Here is an 18,277-nt window from a genome sequence, read left to right on the forward strand (position 1 = left end):
TAATTTCAATAAACAAAAGCTATTGATAACATTGAAAATATGTTATCGATAGCTTTCATTGTTACCAATAACTTGTCCTTATACAAAATATGTTATCGATAACAACATATGTTACTTATTTATAGAAAACACGTTATCAGTAACTTTTATTTGAAGAAAAGTTGTTATCGATAACTGTTATATACAATAATTATTGATAAAAATTCTCTATATAAGAAAAACAACTCTGCTATAATGACATTTTTCAATAACATGTTTTACAGATTTTTTTCAATAAAATTTTTTACAGTCTCTACATAGAAACGTTATCGATAACTTGTTTTATATAGGCAAAAGTTATCGACAGCAAAATGCCTTTTCTATAAAAACCACAATTTCTTTAAAAAAATTATCGATAACCAAATTTACTATAGATAAAAGTTGCCGATTCAACTATTTTATCGATAACATAAATTTTAAACTTAGGGTTGACGACTAGTTTCTATAAAAGAATTACGAAAAAAAAATTATTTAGAAAAGTTATCGATAAAAAGTATTTCATAGTTAAATAATTACTTCCAATTATTAAAGAAAACATTTTTTTAAAATTCAATTTCTTTAAATCTGATTTCTTTTCAAAACACATTTTCTTAATAAATTAATAACAGTCTTTTTTGTTTGTATTTTTTTTTTCATTTCAATAGATTTCAATGTATAAAATGGTTCGTTAAGTTTGTCGGGGTTTGTTTTATTTTTTTGCTTTTGTAATTATTTATATAAGTAAATAATTTTCAGATTTCGTTTTATTTAACAATATATAAAGTAAATATGTTTTTGTTTTTTTACTTTTTTGAAAATTTAAGATTTTCAAAAAAATTTGCACTTGTGTTTTTTTGTTTTGTATACAATATAGGCTATAAATATATATATATATATATATATATATATATTTTTGTTAAAGTTTAATTGTGTGTGTAGGTGAAGAGAGTGAGGAGATCTTACTTTTAAATTTTATTTTAGTCAAGAAAAATTACAACAAAAATTTTATTACAACAATAATTCTAAAAAAATAATAATACATATGATTTTAGGTTTTGATAATTATTTTAAGGTTTTGGGTGGTTTACGGAGTCTGATTGGTATCAGAATCGGAATGTGTGGAATTTTGCAGTTCGTTGAAATCCATTTGATTCGGACACCAATCAAATTCTATAGCTCTCAAATAGTGTATTATTTGAAAAATTAGTAGGCATTTTTAAATATTCTTACCACTTAGAGAGTTCCAACACTCTCTCGATCTCACCACACCACACTGTTTTTTAACCAAATCAAATTTTTAGTATTTTATTTATAATATTTTCAATCCCTTTGGGTTCGTTTACAAATATGTGTATGTGTATGTGTGTGTGTTTTGTATATTCTTTCATAGTTTGTTCAACATTCAGTGGCAAAGTAGAAAATTTCCACAATATCCTCGTCATCATCGTCGTTGTCGTCTTCAGTTTCGCCGTGACCGTGGTTATCTGTTATTCTAGGGTATTTCGAGTCCACTGGGCCACCATTTTCTTCTGCCGCTGCCCCAGCTACTGATGATGATGATGACGACCGCGGAGGAGGATTGCTATTAGTAGTTGTACAAGGTATCCTAACTTTTGTTTTGGTTGAGGTTGTAATTTTCGTTTTGCTGCTAATACCACGAACAACAACGTCTTCGCCCAGACACTGGCGAAGAACGTTTGCCTATAGTCACACTTTTGATGCGGTGGCCGTCGTGTGTTGTGGACCGGCAATAGCTCCCGAATATTGGGATTGCGCTTGCTGATGTTGTTGCTGTTGCATATTATGATGATGGTGTTGTTTTTGCACAGTTTGATATGTAGGCTGCTGTTGCTGCCCGGCAGCAATATTATTATTATTCGAGGGTCCCAATGTTACATGCGTAACGAAAGGCCCCCGGGACCTTGCACTACTATTAAGGCTGGCCGGTGAAAATCCATTCATGGCTGCTGATTTCCAATGAGCTTGAGCCTGGGCTGCTGCCGCTGCCGCCGCTGCTGATGAGGGCGATTGCTGACCGGCATTTACCGTTATGTGACCATTGCTGCTGTGTTGTTTAATACTGCCTGTACGATGTTGAAAACTACCATTTAGAGAGGGATTATTTGGGCCCGTTTGATTTAGGTTATGTTGTTGTTGTGCTGTTTCATAGTCATAATAGTTTGGCGGTGCGGGATTTGTTGTGGAGCGTATACTGCTATTCTTACTATTGCTACTGGTATTTAAGTTGTTGTTGTTACTATGCGAATAGTTTTGCATATTGATGTCCTGTGAGCGGGCACTGCGTTGCGAATGATAATGTTGATGACGTCGACTATTATATATATGTACAAATATTTTTCACCAAGAAGCGCACCATTTCACCAGCATTTAAATCATGTTTATATAGATGTTTACATATTTATATAATACATACGCCGCATATATAGAAGAAGCACGTGATACGATTTATATATGAAAATAAAAAGAAATAAATATTTATTTAATAATTAATGATGAATATATATTTTTAATGGTTTTATGTGGAAATATGAAAAAATAAAAATATTAAGAAAGCACTACATAGCGGTATTGTTAATGTGTCGTTTTGAATGTATACAATTTTAATAACGATTTTTGGGCGTTCTACAATAAGGAAAATGTCGTAGGTTCCATTAGATTCCCGATTGAAAGAAATTTATCGATAACATATCGATAAGAATTTTTTCTTAAATAAAAAAAGTTTCGATAACAAATTTTGTAAAAACGATAACAACATGCATATATTGGAATAACGTTTCCATAAGGGAATGTTGACGAGGTCTTTATGTACAAAACATTTACGATAACAATTTTTCTATCCAGCGATAATATATTCATTTCCTTCTATATAGAATTTTTGTTGATAAAAACAACTTAAGAAAAATATAAGCGATAACCAAACTGCAAAAGGAAAATAATCGATAATCAAAGATTTCAAAAAGAATATGTTACCGATAACAACAATAAATTGAAGAAAATATGTTGATTACTATTACTTTATAAAGTGGTTATCGGTAAAATTTCTCTACAGAAAAATTTGTAATCGACATATTTACTGTACAAAAATCTTGTTATCGATAACTCTTTCTCCATAGAAAGCTTGTTATCGTAATTTTTTTAAAAAGAATAGTTGGCATCTGTAAAATTTCTCTACAGAAAAGTCGTTATCGATAAATGTTCTTCACAGGAAAATCATTATCGATAACCTTTCTCTTCAGAAACGTCATTACCGATAACTTTTCGCTTTAGAAAAGTTGTTACCGATAACTTTTCTCGAAAAAATTACACTTAAAAAATTTCATTACATAACAATTTGTAATCGACATTTTTTGTCGTTATTGACAACTTTTTCTCCATAGAAAGCTTGTTATCGTTATTTTTTTAAAGCATAGTTGCTGTCTGTAAAATTTCTCTACAGAAAAGTCGTTATCGATAAATTTTCTTTACAGAAAAGTCATTACCGATCACTTTTCCCTTCAGAAACGTCATTATCGACAACTTTTCTCAAGAGAAAACTCGTTATCGATAACTTTTTCTCTACAGAAAAATCACTATCGATAACATTTCTCTTCAGAAAAGTAATTATCGATAACTTCTCTCTAAAAAAAGGTTGTTATCGATATATTTTGTCTACAGAAAAGTCATTATCGATAAATTTCCTCTACAGAAAAGTCATTGTCGATATATATTATCTACAGAAATGTCATTATCGATTATTTTCTCGGCAAAAAATTCGTTACCGATAGCTTTTCTCTTGTTATACAGAAAAGTTATTATCGATAACTTTTGTCTACCGAAATGTCATTATCGAATAATTTTCTGAACAGGAAATTTATTATCGATAACTATTCTATACACAAAAATAATTTATCGATAACTATTCTCCACAGAAAATCCATTATCAATAACTTTTTTCTCTATATAGAAGATTTGTTATCATTAACTTTTCTCAATAAAAAAGTAAATTTTTAATAGACATCTTATTTCAATAGATATGTTGTTATCGATAACTTTTATCTATTGTAAACTTTGTTATCGATAACATATAATTATTGTATGGAAAAGTTATTTATTTTTTAAATTTTCAATATGGAAAAGTTGTTATCGAAAAATGTGTTTATAAAAACCACATTTTATATGTTTTTTATCGAACTTTATCATTATTTTCATTTATAAAAAATAATGTAAAATACATTTCAGAATCTACAAAATTAAAAAGGTAGTTAAAATTAAAAAGCAATAAAAAATTAAAAAACGTATATTTTAAAAGATCAACCTAGAATGCGTACAGTTCAAGAAAATTGCGAATTAAAAATTTGTTTTGAAATCATCTTGAATTACAATTTGTATTATCTAAAATATTGCTAATTTAAAATTGTATTTTCCTATTCCTCAGAGCAGAAAATCCTGTGATTTCTTTGTTTTCGAAACTGAATGCGTCCGTGAAAAAAAGACGTTACGGTAAAGTTGAGGGGATTAATGCTACGTTATCTTGGCTTTATTTAGGTTGTAATCCCTGAGTATTATATGAAGTCGAAAATTTGAAACACAATGAAAATAGGATCTGAAAATTTAAATTTTAAAAGGGGTTGGTTTTCTAATTTGTACTTTAATTATTGAGTCAGCTATAACTTGTAAGATTGTAACTCGAAAATCATACGAAAAATTCGCCATGAAATGGTATGGGTGATGCACAATTCTTGAAAACGTGGAATTGACTGATTGAATTGTTTGCTAAAGACGCCTAAATGTATCGTTATTCCTGACATTAATTAAATGCAAATTTGTCAAGTTTTAATATTAAAATCGTAACGTTTCATATGGACAGGCCATCCTACAAATGCTTGAAACATTGAAACTTAATACTAGATAAACATTGGTCCCAATCTAGATTATTATACGATTCAATACTGAGCTATTGAGAGCTTTATATGAATCAATATGTATATCAATTCGATAACTAACAATCGTAAGAGATGAGGATATAAAATCACAGCTAGAACGACAATTTAAAAAAATATACTATCAAAATAAACAAATTCTATAAAATAAAAAAAAATAAATTTGAAAGAAAAAACTACGTAATAACATCACTATTAGCAGTGAAGAAAACATGCAAAGCGTAGGAACAAAAGCAGTGAATAAAAAATTAAACAAAATATTTAAAAAATTAAATCGAAGCAATTCAAAACTAGGCGCAACAAAGAAAGGATATCGCTTTAATGTAAAATCGTGTATTATTTTGTTACCTTTCAGCTTCGACTTTAAGGCGCTGCCATAGAACTTGTTGACGCATGCATTCTAAGGTTGATTCCGATAAAACATCACTATTTGAGCAGTTATCATCGCTATTAGTGTTTCTTGTTTTTTTTTTTTTTAATTTTGAGATTGAGATTTTGTTTGGCGGATTTGTGTATAAGGATGAGGGTGTGTGTGTAGTGTTGAGGATATAAAAATGTAAGGGGGTAAATAAGATTTTGTTTGTACAATTTTTGTATAATTTTTTTTAATTTGTATTGGGTTAGTAGTGAGACGAAAAAGAGAAGAAAAATTGAAATTTATAAAAATATGGTTTTATTTATGGAAATTAGAAATGAAAGGGTCTCATAGCATGAAATTAAGAAAATAATAAACCAAAAAAAGGGGTGAACAGATTTCTTCCACGTGTTATTCGTTGTACATCAAAATTAAACAACAACAAAAATAATGATGTTGGCAATGGTTATGGTTTCTTGAATTGGTGGTGGTGTTGATGATAAACATAATGTTGGTGCAAACCACTCCTTGGATGGTGTTGTTGTTGTTGCAACCTTAACCGGAACATTGAACAACAATATGAGAGAGAGGTGGATGTGAAAAAAATGAATGTAATGAAATGAAATAAAATATGGATTGGGTGCTAATTTTTCGCTCGAAGAGTATAACGGGGGTTGGGATAATTTCAAAATAAATAATCGCCCAGCTCACCTAATTTGTTGATGATGATTGTGTAGTTCTTCATAATTCGAATAGTGTTGATAACGATGATTGAAGATATCATTTTGATGAATACCAGCAGCTATTGCCGCAGCCATGGCTTCATTGGCACTGGTACTGTTGTTGTGACCACCACCGTTGCCATTGGCATTTGCCGGTGGCAATGGTGGTGGCGGTTGATATGCTGGTGGTGCCAATTTTGGATTACGATCTAATGCCGCCAAGGCTGCCACTGGGATTTGATTATTCGCCGGAGTCCTTTCATTGGCGGCATTATTTGTAATGGGCGGTTGAGACTCAACGGGCGCCACGCCATCTTTGCGATTTTTACCAAAACGGAACATATAACCGATGCCACGCAATATGCCCGGTTTTTTGGCACGAGATTTTTTGCCATCGTTCAGCGAGGATTGGCAGGGACCGTTGCGTTGATTGAAGCCACCCTCGGAGGGGTCACCATCTTCCAAAAGCCAGGTTTGTTTAGCTTCTACAAAAATATCAAACAATTAATTTTAAAAATTGATGAACGACAAAAATCTCCATGAAAAACCTACTCTTAACATCATGATCACTAGAGACAGCAGCTCTTAGACTCTCCTCACGACCCCGGCCGCGTGGTGCCCTCAGTGTTGTGGGTCCACCACGTGGTTCATCGGACATTTGTATCTCCTGCACCATGGTTTGCAACGATTCCAATGAGGAGGATTTCTTCAAACCCAACGATGGTCCCAAATCACCAACCTGATCCCTTGACTCGGCCTGCAATTGTTGTTGTTCTATACCCGAATTAGTTTTGGCATGTTTGTAGCCTGGTATTCTGGAATTAGCTTCAGCAATTCTTGCTGTCAACGATTCCATTGAACCGTAAATTGCTGATTTGGTTTGGGCCACACGACGTTCACGTTCTTCACGTAATTTCTTATTACGTTGATAGGTTCCCGTTTCGCGAGCATCGAGGGCGGCATGATGTTTTTCCGATATTGATCGTCTACCCAAGGCATCACGACTGAAATGCTCGACACCGGAATTAGTTTCCAAGCTCAGCTGTGATGAATATGTGGCATCAAAGTTCTGTGGTCCAGCAACACTGCTTACGGCCGATTGGGTGCCATTCGATGAGTTATTGGTAATGCTGGAAGCGATAGACTCATTGGGTCTATGTGGTAGGGTGCTGGAAATGGTAATGAAATTTTATTACACAAATTGGAATAACATTGAAAATTCGATGACATAAAATAGAGAAGAGATACAAAATTTCTATAAATAAGATATCGATAACTTTTCTATAACAGAAAGTTGTCGATAACAAATTTTTCTGTAGAGAATAGTTGTCGATAACAAATTTCTGTAGAGAAAAGTTATCGATAACAACATTTCTATAACGAAAAGTTGTCGATAACAACTTTTCTATAACGAAAAATTGTCGATAAAAACTTTTCTATAATGAAAAGTTGTTGATAACATCTTTTCTATAACGAAAAGTTGTCGATAACATCTTTTCTATAATGAAAAGTTGTCGATAACAGCTTTTCTATAACGAAAAGTTGTCGATAACAACTTTTTTATAACGAAAAGTTGTCGATAACAACTTTTTTATAACGAAAAGTTGTCGATAACAACTTTCCTATAACGACAAGTTGTCGATAACAACTTTCCTATAACGACATGTTGTTGATAACAACTTTTCTATAGAGAAAAAATTACCGATAATAACTCTTCTATAGAAAAAAAAGTTATCGATAACTATTTTTCAATAGAGAAAAGTTATCGATAACATATTTTCCACTGAGAAAGTTTTCTGTATAGTGTCAAGACCTCGAATCTACTTACGGTGATGTTGGTTCCGGATCATGTTCTATCAATACCGAATTATTGATATGCTTCTGATTATGATTGAAATTGGCCGGTGACCAAGTCTCATTTGTGGCCATATAATAGCTCTCATTGCGTAGAGCATGGGCACCACTATTTGCAGATGATTTAGCGGCAGCATTGCTACCGGCACCACCACTACCACCAGTTGACATAACCGTTGCCGTGCCGGTAATGGCATTGGAACGGCCTTTTTGTGTTGAACTGCCAGAGCAAGCACCACCAGTTAGGCGATCTAATACGGGGTTGCTCCAACTAGAAAACAAACATATTTTTATTTACAAAGATCAAATCGAAGAACTTGAGAATACTCACCGATTCATTTCATTTGTTGATGACGACGAACCACCTACATTACGATTATTATCGCTTCTCTTTTCCGGGCTCAAATAGATAACGGTGGCACCACTATTCTCACTGGTATTCGAACTGTCGTTGGTGTTGTGTTCAAGTATATCTCCCGAACTTGATGATCGGGTAATTTTTCGTGCCACCTGTAGCGTTATCATTCCCGGATGTTTACCGGGATTATTGACAATGGCACGTTTTAAAGTGTCCATAGCTTCGGCATTACTTTGGCCCAAGAGAGTAACACCATTAACGCTAATCAGCTGATCATTCATACGCAAACGACCATCCCGCGAAGCAGCTCCACCGTGTATAACACTTTTAACAAATATTCCCAAGTCACCATCATTTTTCATTGAACCCGTGGCACTACCATTTGATGACCCTGTCAAATTTGTTGTTGTCTTACCCTTGACACTAACACCCAAGCCGGCTTTTTCGGTGTCGTGAACGGGAATGTGTAGCGTTAGCATTTCCCGTGAACGCCATGAGACACCAGTTTGTAGGCTGTCCTGTAGGTGAAAGGAAAAGAGAATTTAGAAATCGGTTCAAAATTTCGTTACTTGAGTTTTGAATACTTACACTTGAGGCTGCCGATTCACTGCCGGCATCAATGAAATGCTGAGATTCATTCAGATTGTGATTTTGATGCTGCTGATGTTGTTCGAAAAGTGATCGGGCACTTTGTGACTTTTTCACCTCGTAGTGGGGTGTTTGTGGTAGAACTGGGGCTGGTGGCTTGGGTGGTGAGTCAAATTCATTTTCCTTGTTTTCAAAGTTCTAGAAAAAACGGAGAGAAGGAAAGGAAATTAGAAAGAAAATAACATAAAAAAGTTATCGATAACAAATTGTCTATAGAAAAAAAGATAACAAGTTATATAGAGAAAACATATCGTTAAGACTTTAATTGTTAACAAGTTTTATATAGAGAAATATTATCGATAACAAGTTTTCTGTTTAAAAAATCTATAGAGAAGAGACAAATTATCGATAATACTTTGCATACAGATACAAATTATCGATGACAAATTTTCTATAGAAAATGTTGTTGATAAAATTGTCGATAACAACAGTAAAGAAATCTTATCGATAAAATGATGTTTTTAGAAAAAAAAAACTATATCGATAACTACTTTTCTATACAGAAAATATATCGATAGTAACGTTTTTCTAGAGAATAATTATCGATAAAAATTTTTTACAGAAAAACTAATCGATAACAACTTTTCTATAGAGAAAAGTTGTCGATAACAATTTTTCTAAAAGGAAACTTATCGACAACAACTTTTCTATAAAGACAAGTTGCCGATAACAATTTTGCTATGGCAAACTGTGATCGATAATAATTTTTATATTACACAATGTGACCGATAACCAATTTTCTATATAGAAAACATATCGATAACAAGGTTTATCTGGAGAAAATTATCGATAACAAATATTCTGCAGAGAATACTAATCGATAACCACATAAAACTTATGGATAAAAAATTTTCTATAGAGAAAATTTATCGAGTAAAGTTACCGATAATACATATTCTATAGAAAACTTATCGATAACAATTTTTATTTGTCAACAATTTGGCGACAACAACTGAACTTAACGATAACATATTTTCTATATATGGAATTTATCGATAATCTCTTCTAGAAAATAATGTAGATACGATTGTTTCTATACAAAAATCTTATCGATAACAATCTTTCTATAAAAAATATCGATAACTAAATTTATATACAGACAAATTAGGTGATAATGTTTTATGTTATCGATAACAAATTTTCTATAGATACCAATTTTTTTGATTCCGAACTTTCGAATACTTACAATTTCCCTTTCCTCCGGTTCCGCCAGTTCAGTTTGCCTTGAAACCACTAGCCGAACAGTGGCTCCCGGCTGAGTTGCCCTTAGTATCGATACGACATCTGTTTGGGTTTTACCCGTCATAAGGATACCATCAACTTCGAGAAGACGATCTCCTGGCTTAAGGCGGCCATCTTCAATGGCAGCACCCTTGGGTAAAATATTCTTAATGTAAATGGGGCAATGACCTCCCGCGGGATTATCTCTGGTCGTTACTGAGAAACCCAAACCATTGGGTCCTTTCTTTAAAATAATTTCTATTTTACGACCCAATTTTCGGGTATTTGCCACCTGTAAAGAGGCACCAACGGGAGCGGTATTTGGCTTGCGTGTGGGCGAAACTGTGGCCACTTTGGTCTCCACACCGGAAGACATTTTCTCTTCGGCTTCAATCATCTCGGCCACTTTTGAGTCACGTCGCCGATATTTACTATCCTTGGTCGAGTTGCCGCGAATAACTCGAACCCTTAGCTCGGAAGCTTCTAAAGCTTTGCGTAGATATTCTTGAACTTTAAGTTCTGTAAGGCCAATAAGTTTGGTACCATTGATCTCCAAGATGCGATCACCTTTACGCAAACGGCCACGCTCAGCGCGACTACCAGGTTCGACATGTTGCACCAGTAGGCCACCACCGTGTTCATTGTCTGGAATGGCGGTTAGGCCCAATGGACTGCCATACTCATTGATGAGTAAAAGCATTTCACCATCTTTTTCGCGTATCGATTCATAGGCCTGGCCGAGGGGTTCCTTGCGGGTACTTTCACGTGGTAGGGATTTGCTGGAGAAGAAATTGGTCTGTTGTTGATGTTGCTGCTGTTGTTGGGAGGAATGTTGGGCTGTGGAATATTGGTTTTGTTGTTGTAACTTCTCCGCGGCCTCCATCCATTTGTAACCGGTGCCATCACCCAAAAATTGCATTGATAATCGACCCGATCGGGCAAAGGGTTGATGTGATGGTACTGCCTGGACATGATGTGGACCATCATCTTCTTCCTCCCATTGTGGGGGTAAATAGCCCGACTTCTCCATCAAGACACGATCGGGAGAGTCTCCACCGCAATGGGGTGCTGCCGCCGACCAACGTTTATTACCATTCTCTCCACCCTTAAGGGAGGCCAATAAATTCGGATCACTACTACGGCGAACCTGTAAACCCAAACCGGTTATGGGACAGGCCGTTGTGCTCGTCACCTCAATATGAGGTGTTGAGTTATCTATGTGACCACCATTGGTGGGTGCATCTGTATTTGTGGGATCCCGGAATATATCCGGTGAACCAGTTCCAACGGAAGAACTGCCGGAGGCACCATCTCCACCACCTTGTGGAACACCTGGATCCGGTCCAGAATCTTCAAAGCTGGCATGTATATATTCACGATCATCGGCGACATCGCGAACACAGTCATCCGGGTCCAAGATGCCGCATTGTGTTTGTAAATGGTGTACTGAGACCCAGGCATCGGGATCCTAGAAAGAGAAGGGGGAGAGAAGAGAAAAAATAGGAAAATTAGTAATCGATAATAGAATATTTGTTTTTTTTATTTGTTTATTTAAAAATGCTACGTGTCACGTTTGTCAACTATGAAGTTCAGTCGCCTGGGTGGGTCACGCGCCTGTGTTTTTGTTTTTTTGATCGCTGATAAAAAGGAAGTCTAAAGCGCGTCACTTGCCTGGGTATGGCTGGCTGATTGGCTTGTGGCTGAGTCGATGTCTGGAATATTAAGTGACCAGTGATGTTTTTGTTTTGCTTGTGTTGTTGTTGTTGCTGTGGTCAATGGTCAGTTTTGGCCCCAAACCAAAATTGGCAAAATTATTTTTTTTGGGGAATGGGAATAACAAAAATGGTTGGGTTGGAACAATACTCTTAAAAAGGGTTTTTATATTTTTTGGTAAATCAAAAAATTCCGAATATAGGAAAATTATTATTTTTTGGCAATGAAAATATTTGGATGTTTTTTTTGGCCATAAATAGCTTCTCTCAAAACTATTTCCCTGAAGATGACTGTCGAAGACAGTCGAAATATTGGAAAATAAAAATAAAAAATCAGACATCATAATACAGCATTTTATTTAACCTTGAGCCGAACTAAATCCAAACAAGAAAAATAATACATCACAGGTTAACAAAAACAACAAAACAATAAATAACATTGGTTATAACAAAAAGGGCCATGAAGGTTTGATTCTTCCGGGTAAAATAAGACAAATTATTTTTTTTAAAAATAATTTAATAGAACCCCAAAATTCAAAGGTTCTCAAACTCTATTTTCTATAGAAACAAATTTGAGAACTTGAGGTCTTATTTTTTATAAAAAAAAAAAATCACAGACCCTCAGCGCAATTTTTTTGTATGAAAAAATAACTGACCCTCAGGTCTGTTTTTTTGCTATAGAAAACAGATCAAATTCTTTATAGAAATTATTCATGGCTTTCAGCTCCCATTTTTTAATAGAAACCTATGGTTCTATTAAAAAAAATACACGCCTATTTTTTCCATAGAAAAAACTGCACAGACCCTGGTCCTATTTTTTTAACTCACAGACCCTCAGATTCTATTTTTTCTACAGAAAAAAAATCGCAGACATGTGGGTTCAATTTTTTCTATAGAAAAAAATGGTGAGACCTAAAAAATTCAATAGGATCCACTGGTATTTTTTTTATAGAAAAAATTCAATAGGATCCACTGGCCCGTTTTTTTTATAGAAAAAATTCGCATACCCTCTGGGTCCTATTTTTTGTATATAGAAAAAATCATAGAAACGTACGTCCCATTTTTTATTAAAAAAATTGGTGTGACCCTAGGTATCATTTCAGTTTCCAAAAATTTATAGGATCCACTGGTCCGGTTTTTTATAGAAAAAATTCACAGACCTCTGGGTCCTGTTTTTTATATATAGAAAATAAATAGTGGAACCGTACGTCGCATTTCAGTTTCCATTTTTTTCTATAGAAAACATTAAAAAAAGTTCTAGGATCCTCAATTTCCAATTTTTCCTATAGAAAACATTTCTGGACAGCTCAGTTCGCAATAAAATGTTTTCCATAGAAAACCTTTCTGGAAAGCTCAGTTCCCAAATTTTTCTTTAGAAAAAAAATCACCGAACCTCGGGGTCCTATTTTTTCTATAAAAAAATTCATAGACCTTCATATTCTACTTTTTTCTATAGAAAAAAATTCACAGAACCTCAGGGTCCTTTTTTCTATAAAAAAATCACAGCACCTCAGATTCTATTTTTTTTTCTATAGAAAAATTTTACAGTTCCTCAGGGTCCTATTTTTTTACAGAAAAAAATTCACAGACCCTCAGGGTCCAATTTTTTTCTACAGAAAAATAATCATAGATCCTCATATTCTATTTTTTCTATAGAAAAAATTCACAGACCCTCAGGTCAATTTTTTTTTCTAGATAAAAAAATGCATAGACCCTTAAGTCTCATTTTTTTTCTATAGAAAACAATTCACAGATCCTCAGGTCCTATTTTTTCTATAGACAAAAATTCACATACTCTCAGGTCCTATTAAAAAAAGTGTATAAAAAAACATTTGATTTAGTTTCTTTAAATTTTCTATAAAGAAAAAATTAGGAATCGAGGTCCTGGAATTTTTTTCGATGAGAACTCAGTTTTTATTTTATTCTATATCGTGGGAAATTCTTTCGTATTCTTTGTTAAATATTGAACCTGACGTCCTTTTTTTCCAAATGTCCAACATTTTCCAAATATTTCCCTTTCCATTTTGTTTTCCATCTAACAACATTTGACTTATTCGGCAATGATTCAGGCCAACATGAACAAACAAAACCAAATCTCCCCCCTTAAAACTTACAATCACTGAGAATTTACTTGCATTTCAAAATTCAACAATAATAATTACGTGAAGCTATACGATTTTTCAATTTTCGTTCGTTCATACCCTCCTGCCCCCGCCCCCTTCATTTTCATGGATGGCTGAATGAACCCAAAATTGAAATGGAAAAAAATCTCAGAGTGATTCATAATAGACAACAACAACAGTAGCACAGAGACAACAACTATTTTGGCCAAAAGGTGAATTAACTTGAACTCATTCGTCGGATCGAACAAAAATACGACACTACACTACAATTGAAAAGTCTACGTCTATTGTTAATCTTCATTGATTATGGAGTTTATTAGTTGTGCGCCAAATAAAATGGTCGGTTTACTTTCCGAATAAGAATTTCAAATATTTTCGTGTTAAAATATATTGACAAAAAATTCAAGAAAAAAATTAAAGTAAAAAAAAATTAATCGTCGACAAAGCTTGAAATTGTCCAAATTCTTGAGACGATTATTTATGGTCCGTTGAATCCTTGATGATTTCTATAACTGTGTGTGTGTTTGTAGTGATGCAATTTTTTGGATATTTTTTTGTTGTTGCTTTGGGTCTCATTGGCAAATATTTTTTTGTTTGCAGTGATCGGAGGTGGAATGTCGTAAACCGTTGACGTTTTTCACATATATTTTGTATACAAATTTTTCCAATAGAATTTTTCTCTCACAGATGATTTTTAATACAAAATAAATATATTTTTCTATAAAAAACAATTCAAAATTTTTTTTCTTATAAAAAAAAAAATCACAAACCCTCAGGTCCTATTTGGTTGAAATTTTTGACGGAAATACAGGTTTGTTATTTGTTCATCAAAACAAGTCCAGGCTGCGGATTTTATTTTAACTTAAAGTATTTAGTCTTCAGATGTCGATCCTATTTTTGAATACCAAGAATCAACTTTTAGGCCTGGAATCTTTTTTTATATAAATCTGCGCTCCTAAAATTGAAAAAATACATCCTTCCTTTTCCCTCCTTCTCACATTTGTCGTGATTGTATGAAACTTCTCCATACAACCCCATCCCTGCCTTGTAACACAACAGAAATATTTACTGCATTTTTTCGGAGGTAGGGGGAGGGTCTAACTGGCTCACTGACTTTTTGTTGTTTCTTGGTGGCTGGTTGCTTGCTAGCCTTATTTAGTCATGCCTAACACTTGGCTGTGTTAACAATCTAGTTTTAGCCAAAATTGTGGTATTCGTTTTTGTTTGTGTTTTTTATTCGATTTGGAGGTTTTTCTTTTGGCGGTAAAAACAAACATACTGACTCACATCCAAATGCCACAACTTCACTGCACCATGCTGCCTGCATTTGTGCACCCACCACATGTTTGATTTGTGGACTGCAACAACAAAAGAAACCTTCAAAATATATTTTTTTATTATTACAATTTTTATTGGGTGTTAATGTGACTCACATTTAATTTATTTATTTAATATTTAAACTTGAAATAAAAATAAAATGTTCCTTGGTGTCAATATCGAAAGCTATTCGGGGGCGTTGAAGAAGATCCAATATTTTATGAAAAAAAATCGTAACTGGTGAAACCAGAATGGGAACTGAGGGATCCACAATTTTTACTAAAAAATTGGATCAAGGGAACGATTTTTATTTTCTATAGAAAAATATAGGTTCTAGGGTCTCCCGATTTTTTTCTATAAATAATAGGTTCCCAGAATTTGTTTCCTATAGAAAAATTGGGAAGTGAGGTTCCCAGAATGTTTTTAGAGAAAAAACTAGTGAACTGAGCTTCCCAGAATTTTGTTCACATAATTAAATGGGGAACTGAGGTTCACAGAATTTTTTTCTATAGGAAAAATAGAGAACTAAGGTTTCCAGAATTTTTCCTATAAAAAAATTGGGAACTGGTGTTTCCTAGAATTTTTTCTATTGAAAAAATTAGGATCTGAGGCCTCACGATTTTTTTCTATAGAAATTAAAAAAAATATTTCAAAAACTTGGGAGCTGGGGTTCCCAGAATTTCATTCTATAGACAAAAATAGGGAACAGAAGAAATTTCAAGAATTTTTCTCTATAGGAAAAATAGGGAACTGAGCTCACCAGATTTTTTAGATAAATGGGGAACAGAGGTTCACAGAATTTTTTCTATAGAAAAAATAGGACCTTTTATATAAAGAAAATAGGGCCTGATAAATGTTTCCCTATAGAAAGAACGACCTAGGATCCCACCATTTGTTTATAGAATGTTTTTCTATAGAAACTTAGGACCTAACTACGTTCCCATGCATTTTTTCTATAGCCAATAAAATAGACCTTAGGGTCCCATGATTTTTATATAGAAACAAATATAGAAGACCTCGAATTTATTTCTGGCCGTTCCATGAATCAAAAAAGTAGTACTTTTTTCAGTGAGATTATTTATACTCTTTCGAGTCGAGCTTGATGATCTAAGTTTTGCAATGAAAAGGAAAGCCAGGAGAAGAACCTACGTACCCACCATTATGCGGCTCATCAGGCATATAGGATCTGAGGGCCTTACAATTTTTTTCTATTGAAATTAGAAATTTTCTATAGAAAAAACTTTGGAGCCGAGGTTTCCAGAATTTGTTTCTATAGGAAAATAGGGCTCTGATCTCACCAGAGTTTTTTAGAGAAAAAAAAAAATAGGGAACTGAGCTTCCCAGATTTTTTACATATAACTAAATGGAAAACTAAGGTTTCCAGTTTTTTCTATAGATAAAATATGGAACTGAGTGTCACACAATTTTTTCTGTAGACAAAAATAGGACCTAGGGTCTCACAAATATTTCTTTCTATAGAAAAAATAAGACCTATCGTGAAACCCGATTTTTTTTCCTTCTATAGAAACAAATGGACCTAGGGTTTTACGATTTTTTTATAGGAAAAATAGAAAATAGGACCTAGGGCCCCACTAATTTTTTCTTTAGAAAAATATTTTACCAACGATTTTTTTTATAGAATTTTTTGGCCTTTCCATGATTTGTTTCTATAGAAAAAAACAGGACCTAGGGTACTTCGAGAAGGACCTAAAGATTTTTTTCTTTTTGAAAAAAATATGACCTAGGGTCCCACGAATTTTTTTCTATAGAAAATAGTACCTTGGATCTCATGTCTAATATGAGTCTTATATTTTGGGATTCTTTTTTGAAAACATGAAACAGAAAAACAATTATTTTCAATAAAAATGTTTATGATGTCATTCCAAAATGGGATAAACATTTATTATTTTATTACATTCTGTAAACCGGAACTATGCTGGAGACTTTTTTGGCTCTGTGGAAGGGCTAATGAACTTCCTCCCTGGTCATTTTTGGTTTTGTAAATATTTAAATAATAATAAAAAATTAATTAAAATTACGGAATTACCTTTACATAACCATATGGTGAGGGTGGCCTCTTCGTGGGCAGTGTCAGAGAATAGGATTTTTGTAAATAGGAATGTTGGATGCCTTCGTGTTTTGCGGAAACTTTATAGGTATGACGCCAACCGAAAATGCCCGTCAATTTATTAGCCAATGCCGGACATTTTGGTGGTAAATCGAACATAATGATGATCGTAATGGTGGCGGGAGTTTATTTTTTTGGTATTCCGGAAAAAGACTACAATTTGGATTTCTTTGGTTGGTTGATTGGTTGTGATGTCGTCGTTTTTAATGGTTAATTTTTGTTTTTTTTTTTTTGTTTTATAAATTATTAAATAATACTTTTTTAGATTTTACTTTCGACGTTTTGTGGTGCAAATGACAAACTTATTTTGTTAAGTCATTTTTTTCTTTGGAAATTTAATTATTTTTCTCATTGTGTTTTTGGTAATTTTTTCATTTCCCTTTTTTACTTTTGTTGTTAAGAGAGCGTAAGAAAGTTCGAGGAGGTTTTATTTATTTTTATCTACGAAAAAATTAAATTCATTTAATTTTATATTTCAATTAAAATTTATTTTTAGGCGTTTTCTTTTCCAATTGTTAATTTATTGGAAAAGGTGTTGTATTGTTTATTTTAAAATTAATACTACTGAAATATTTTTTTTCTAGTTCGTTTGGTATTGGAAATAAAATATTTATTTGTGTAGTCATTCAATTCAAGTGTTCCGATTCATTATCTTTGTTATAACAACAACAAAAAACCCACAAAATGGAACAACAACACCAATAAAGGTGACAAATGTTCTGATAATGACGCAATTCTACTACCATTAACGGCGAATAATAAGAAGGTAAAACAAAACAAAAAAAAAATAAAGAAGTGCAGATATCTTTCTCGGTTCCGCCGGTCTTCTGTCGTTTTGGCACAAAAAAAATTAATAATAATTAAGTCAGTGGAAGAGTAAT

At 33.3% G+C, this 18,277-nt stretch overlaps 1 protein-coding gene across 1 annotated transcript; it reads right to left on the reverse strand.

Moving 5' to 3' along the window:
* Positions 1-1,652: 1,652 nt before the first annotated feature.
* LOC133321922 (partitioning defective 3 homolog) lies at positions 1,653-17,509 on the reverse strand. The gene is made up of 9 exons (XM_061530991.1): positions 17,316-17,509; positions 10,082-11,584; positions 8,836-9,033; positions 8,221-8,765; positions 7,864-8,160; positions 6,588-7,204; positions 6,025-6,520; positions 5,307-5,405; positions 1,653-2,350 (listed from the first exon to the last, which is right to left on the reverse strand). Exons 1-9 carry the CDS (start codon positions 17,493-17,495, stop codon positions 1,726-1,728), a joined length of 4,560 nt encoding a protein of 1,519 aa, XP_061386975.1. The 5' UTR covers positions 17,496-17,509; the 3' UTR covers positions 1,653-1,725.
* Between the last annotated feature and the right edge of the window lie 768 nt (positions 17,510-18,277).

This window comes from Musca vetustissima, unplaced genomic scaffold (assembly GCF_032173495.1).
Source record: "Musca vetustissima isolate MV318-11 ecotype Yass unplaced genomic scaffold, APGP_CSIRO_Mvet_v1 utg5730, whole genome shotgun sequence".
In the NCBI taxonomy this organism is placed as follows: domain Eukaryota; kingdom Metazoa; phylum Arthropoda; class Insecta; order Diptera; family Muscidae; genus Musca; species Musca vetustissima.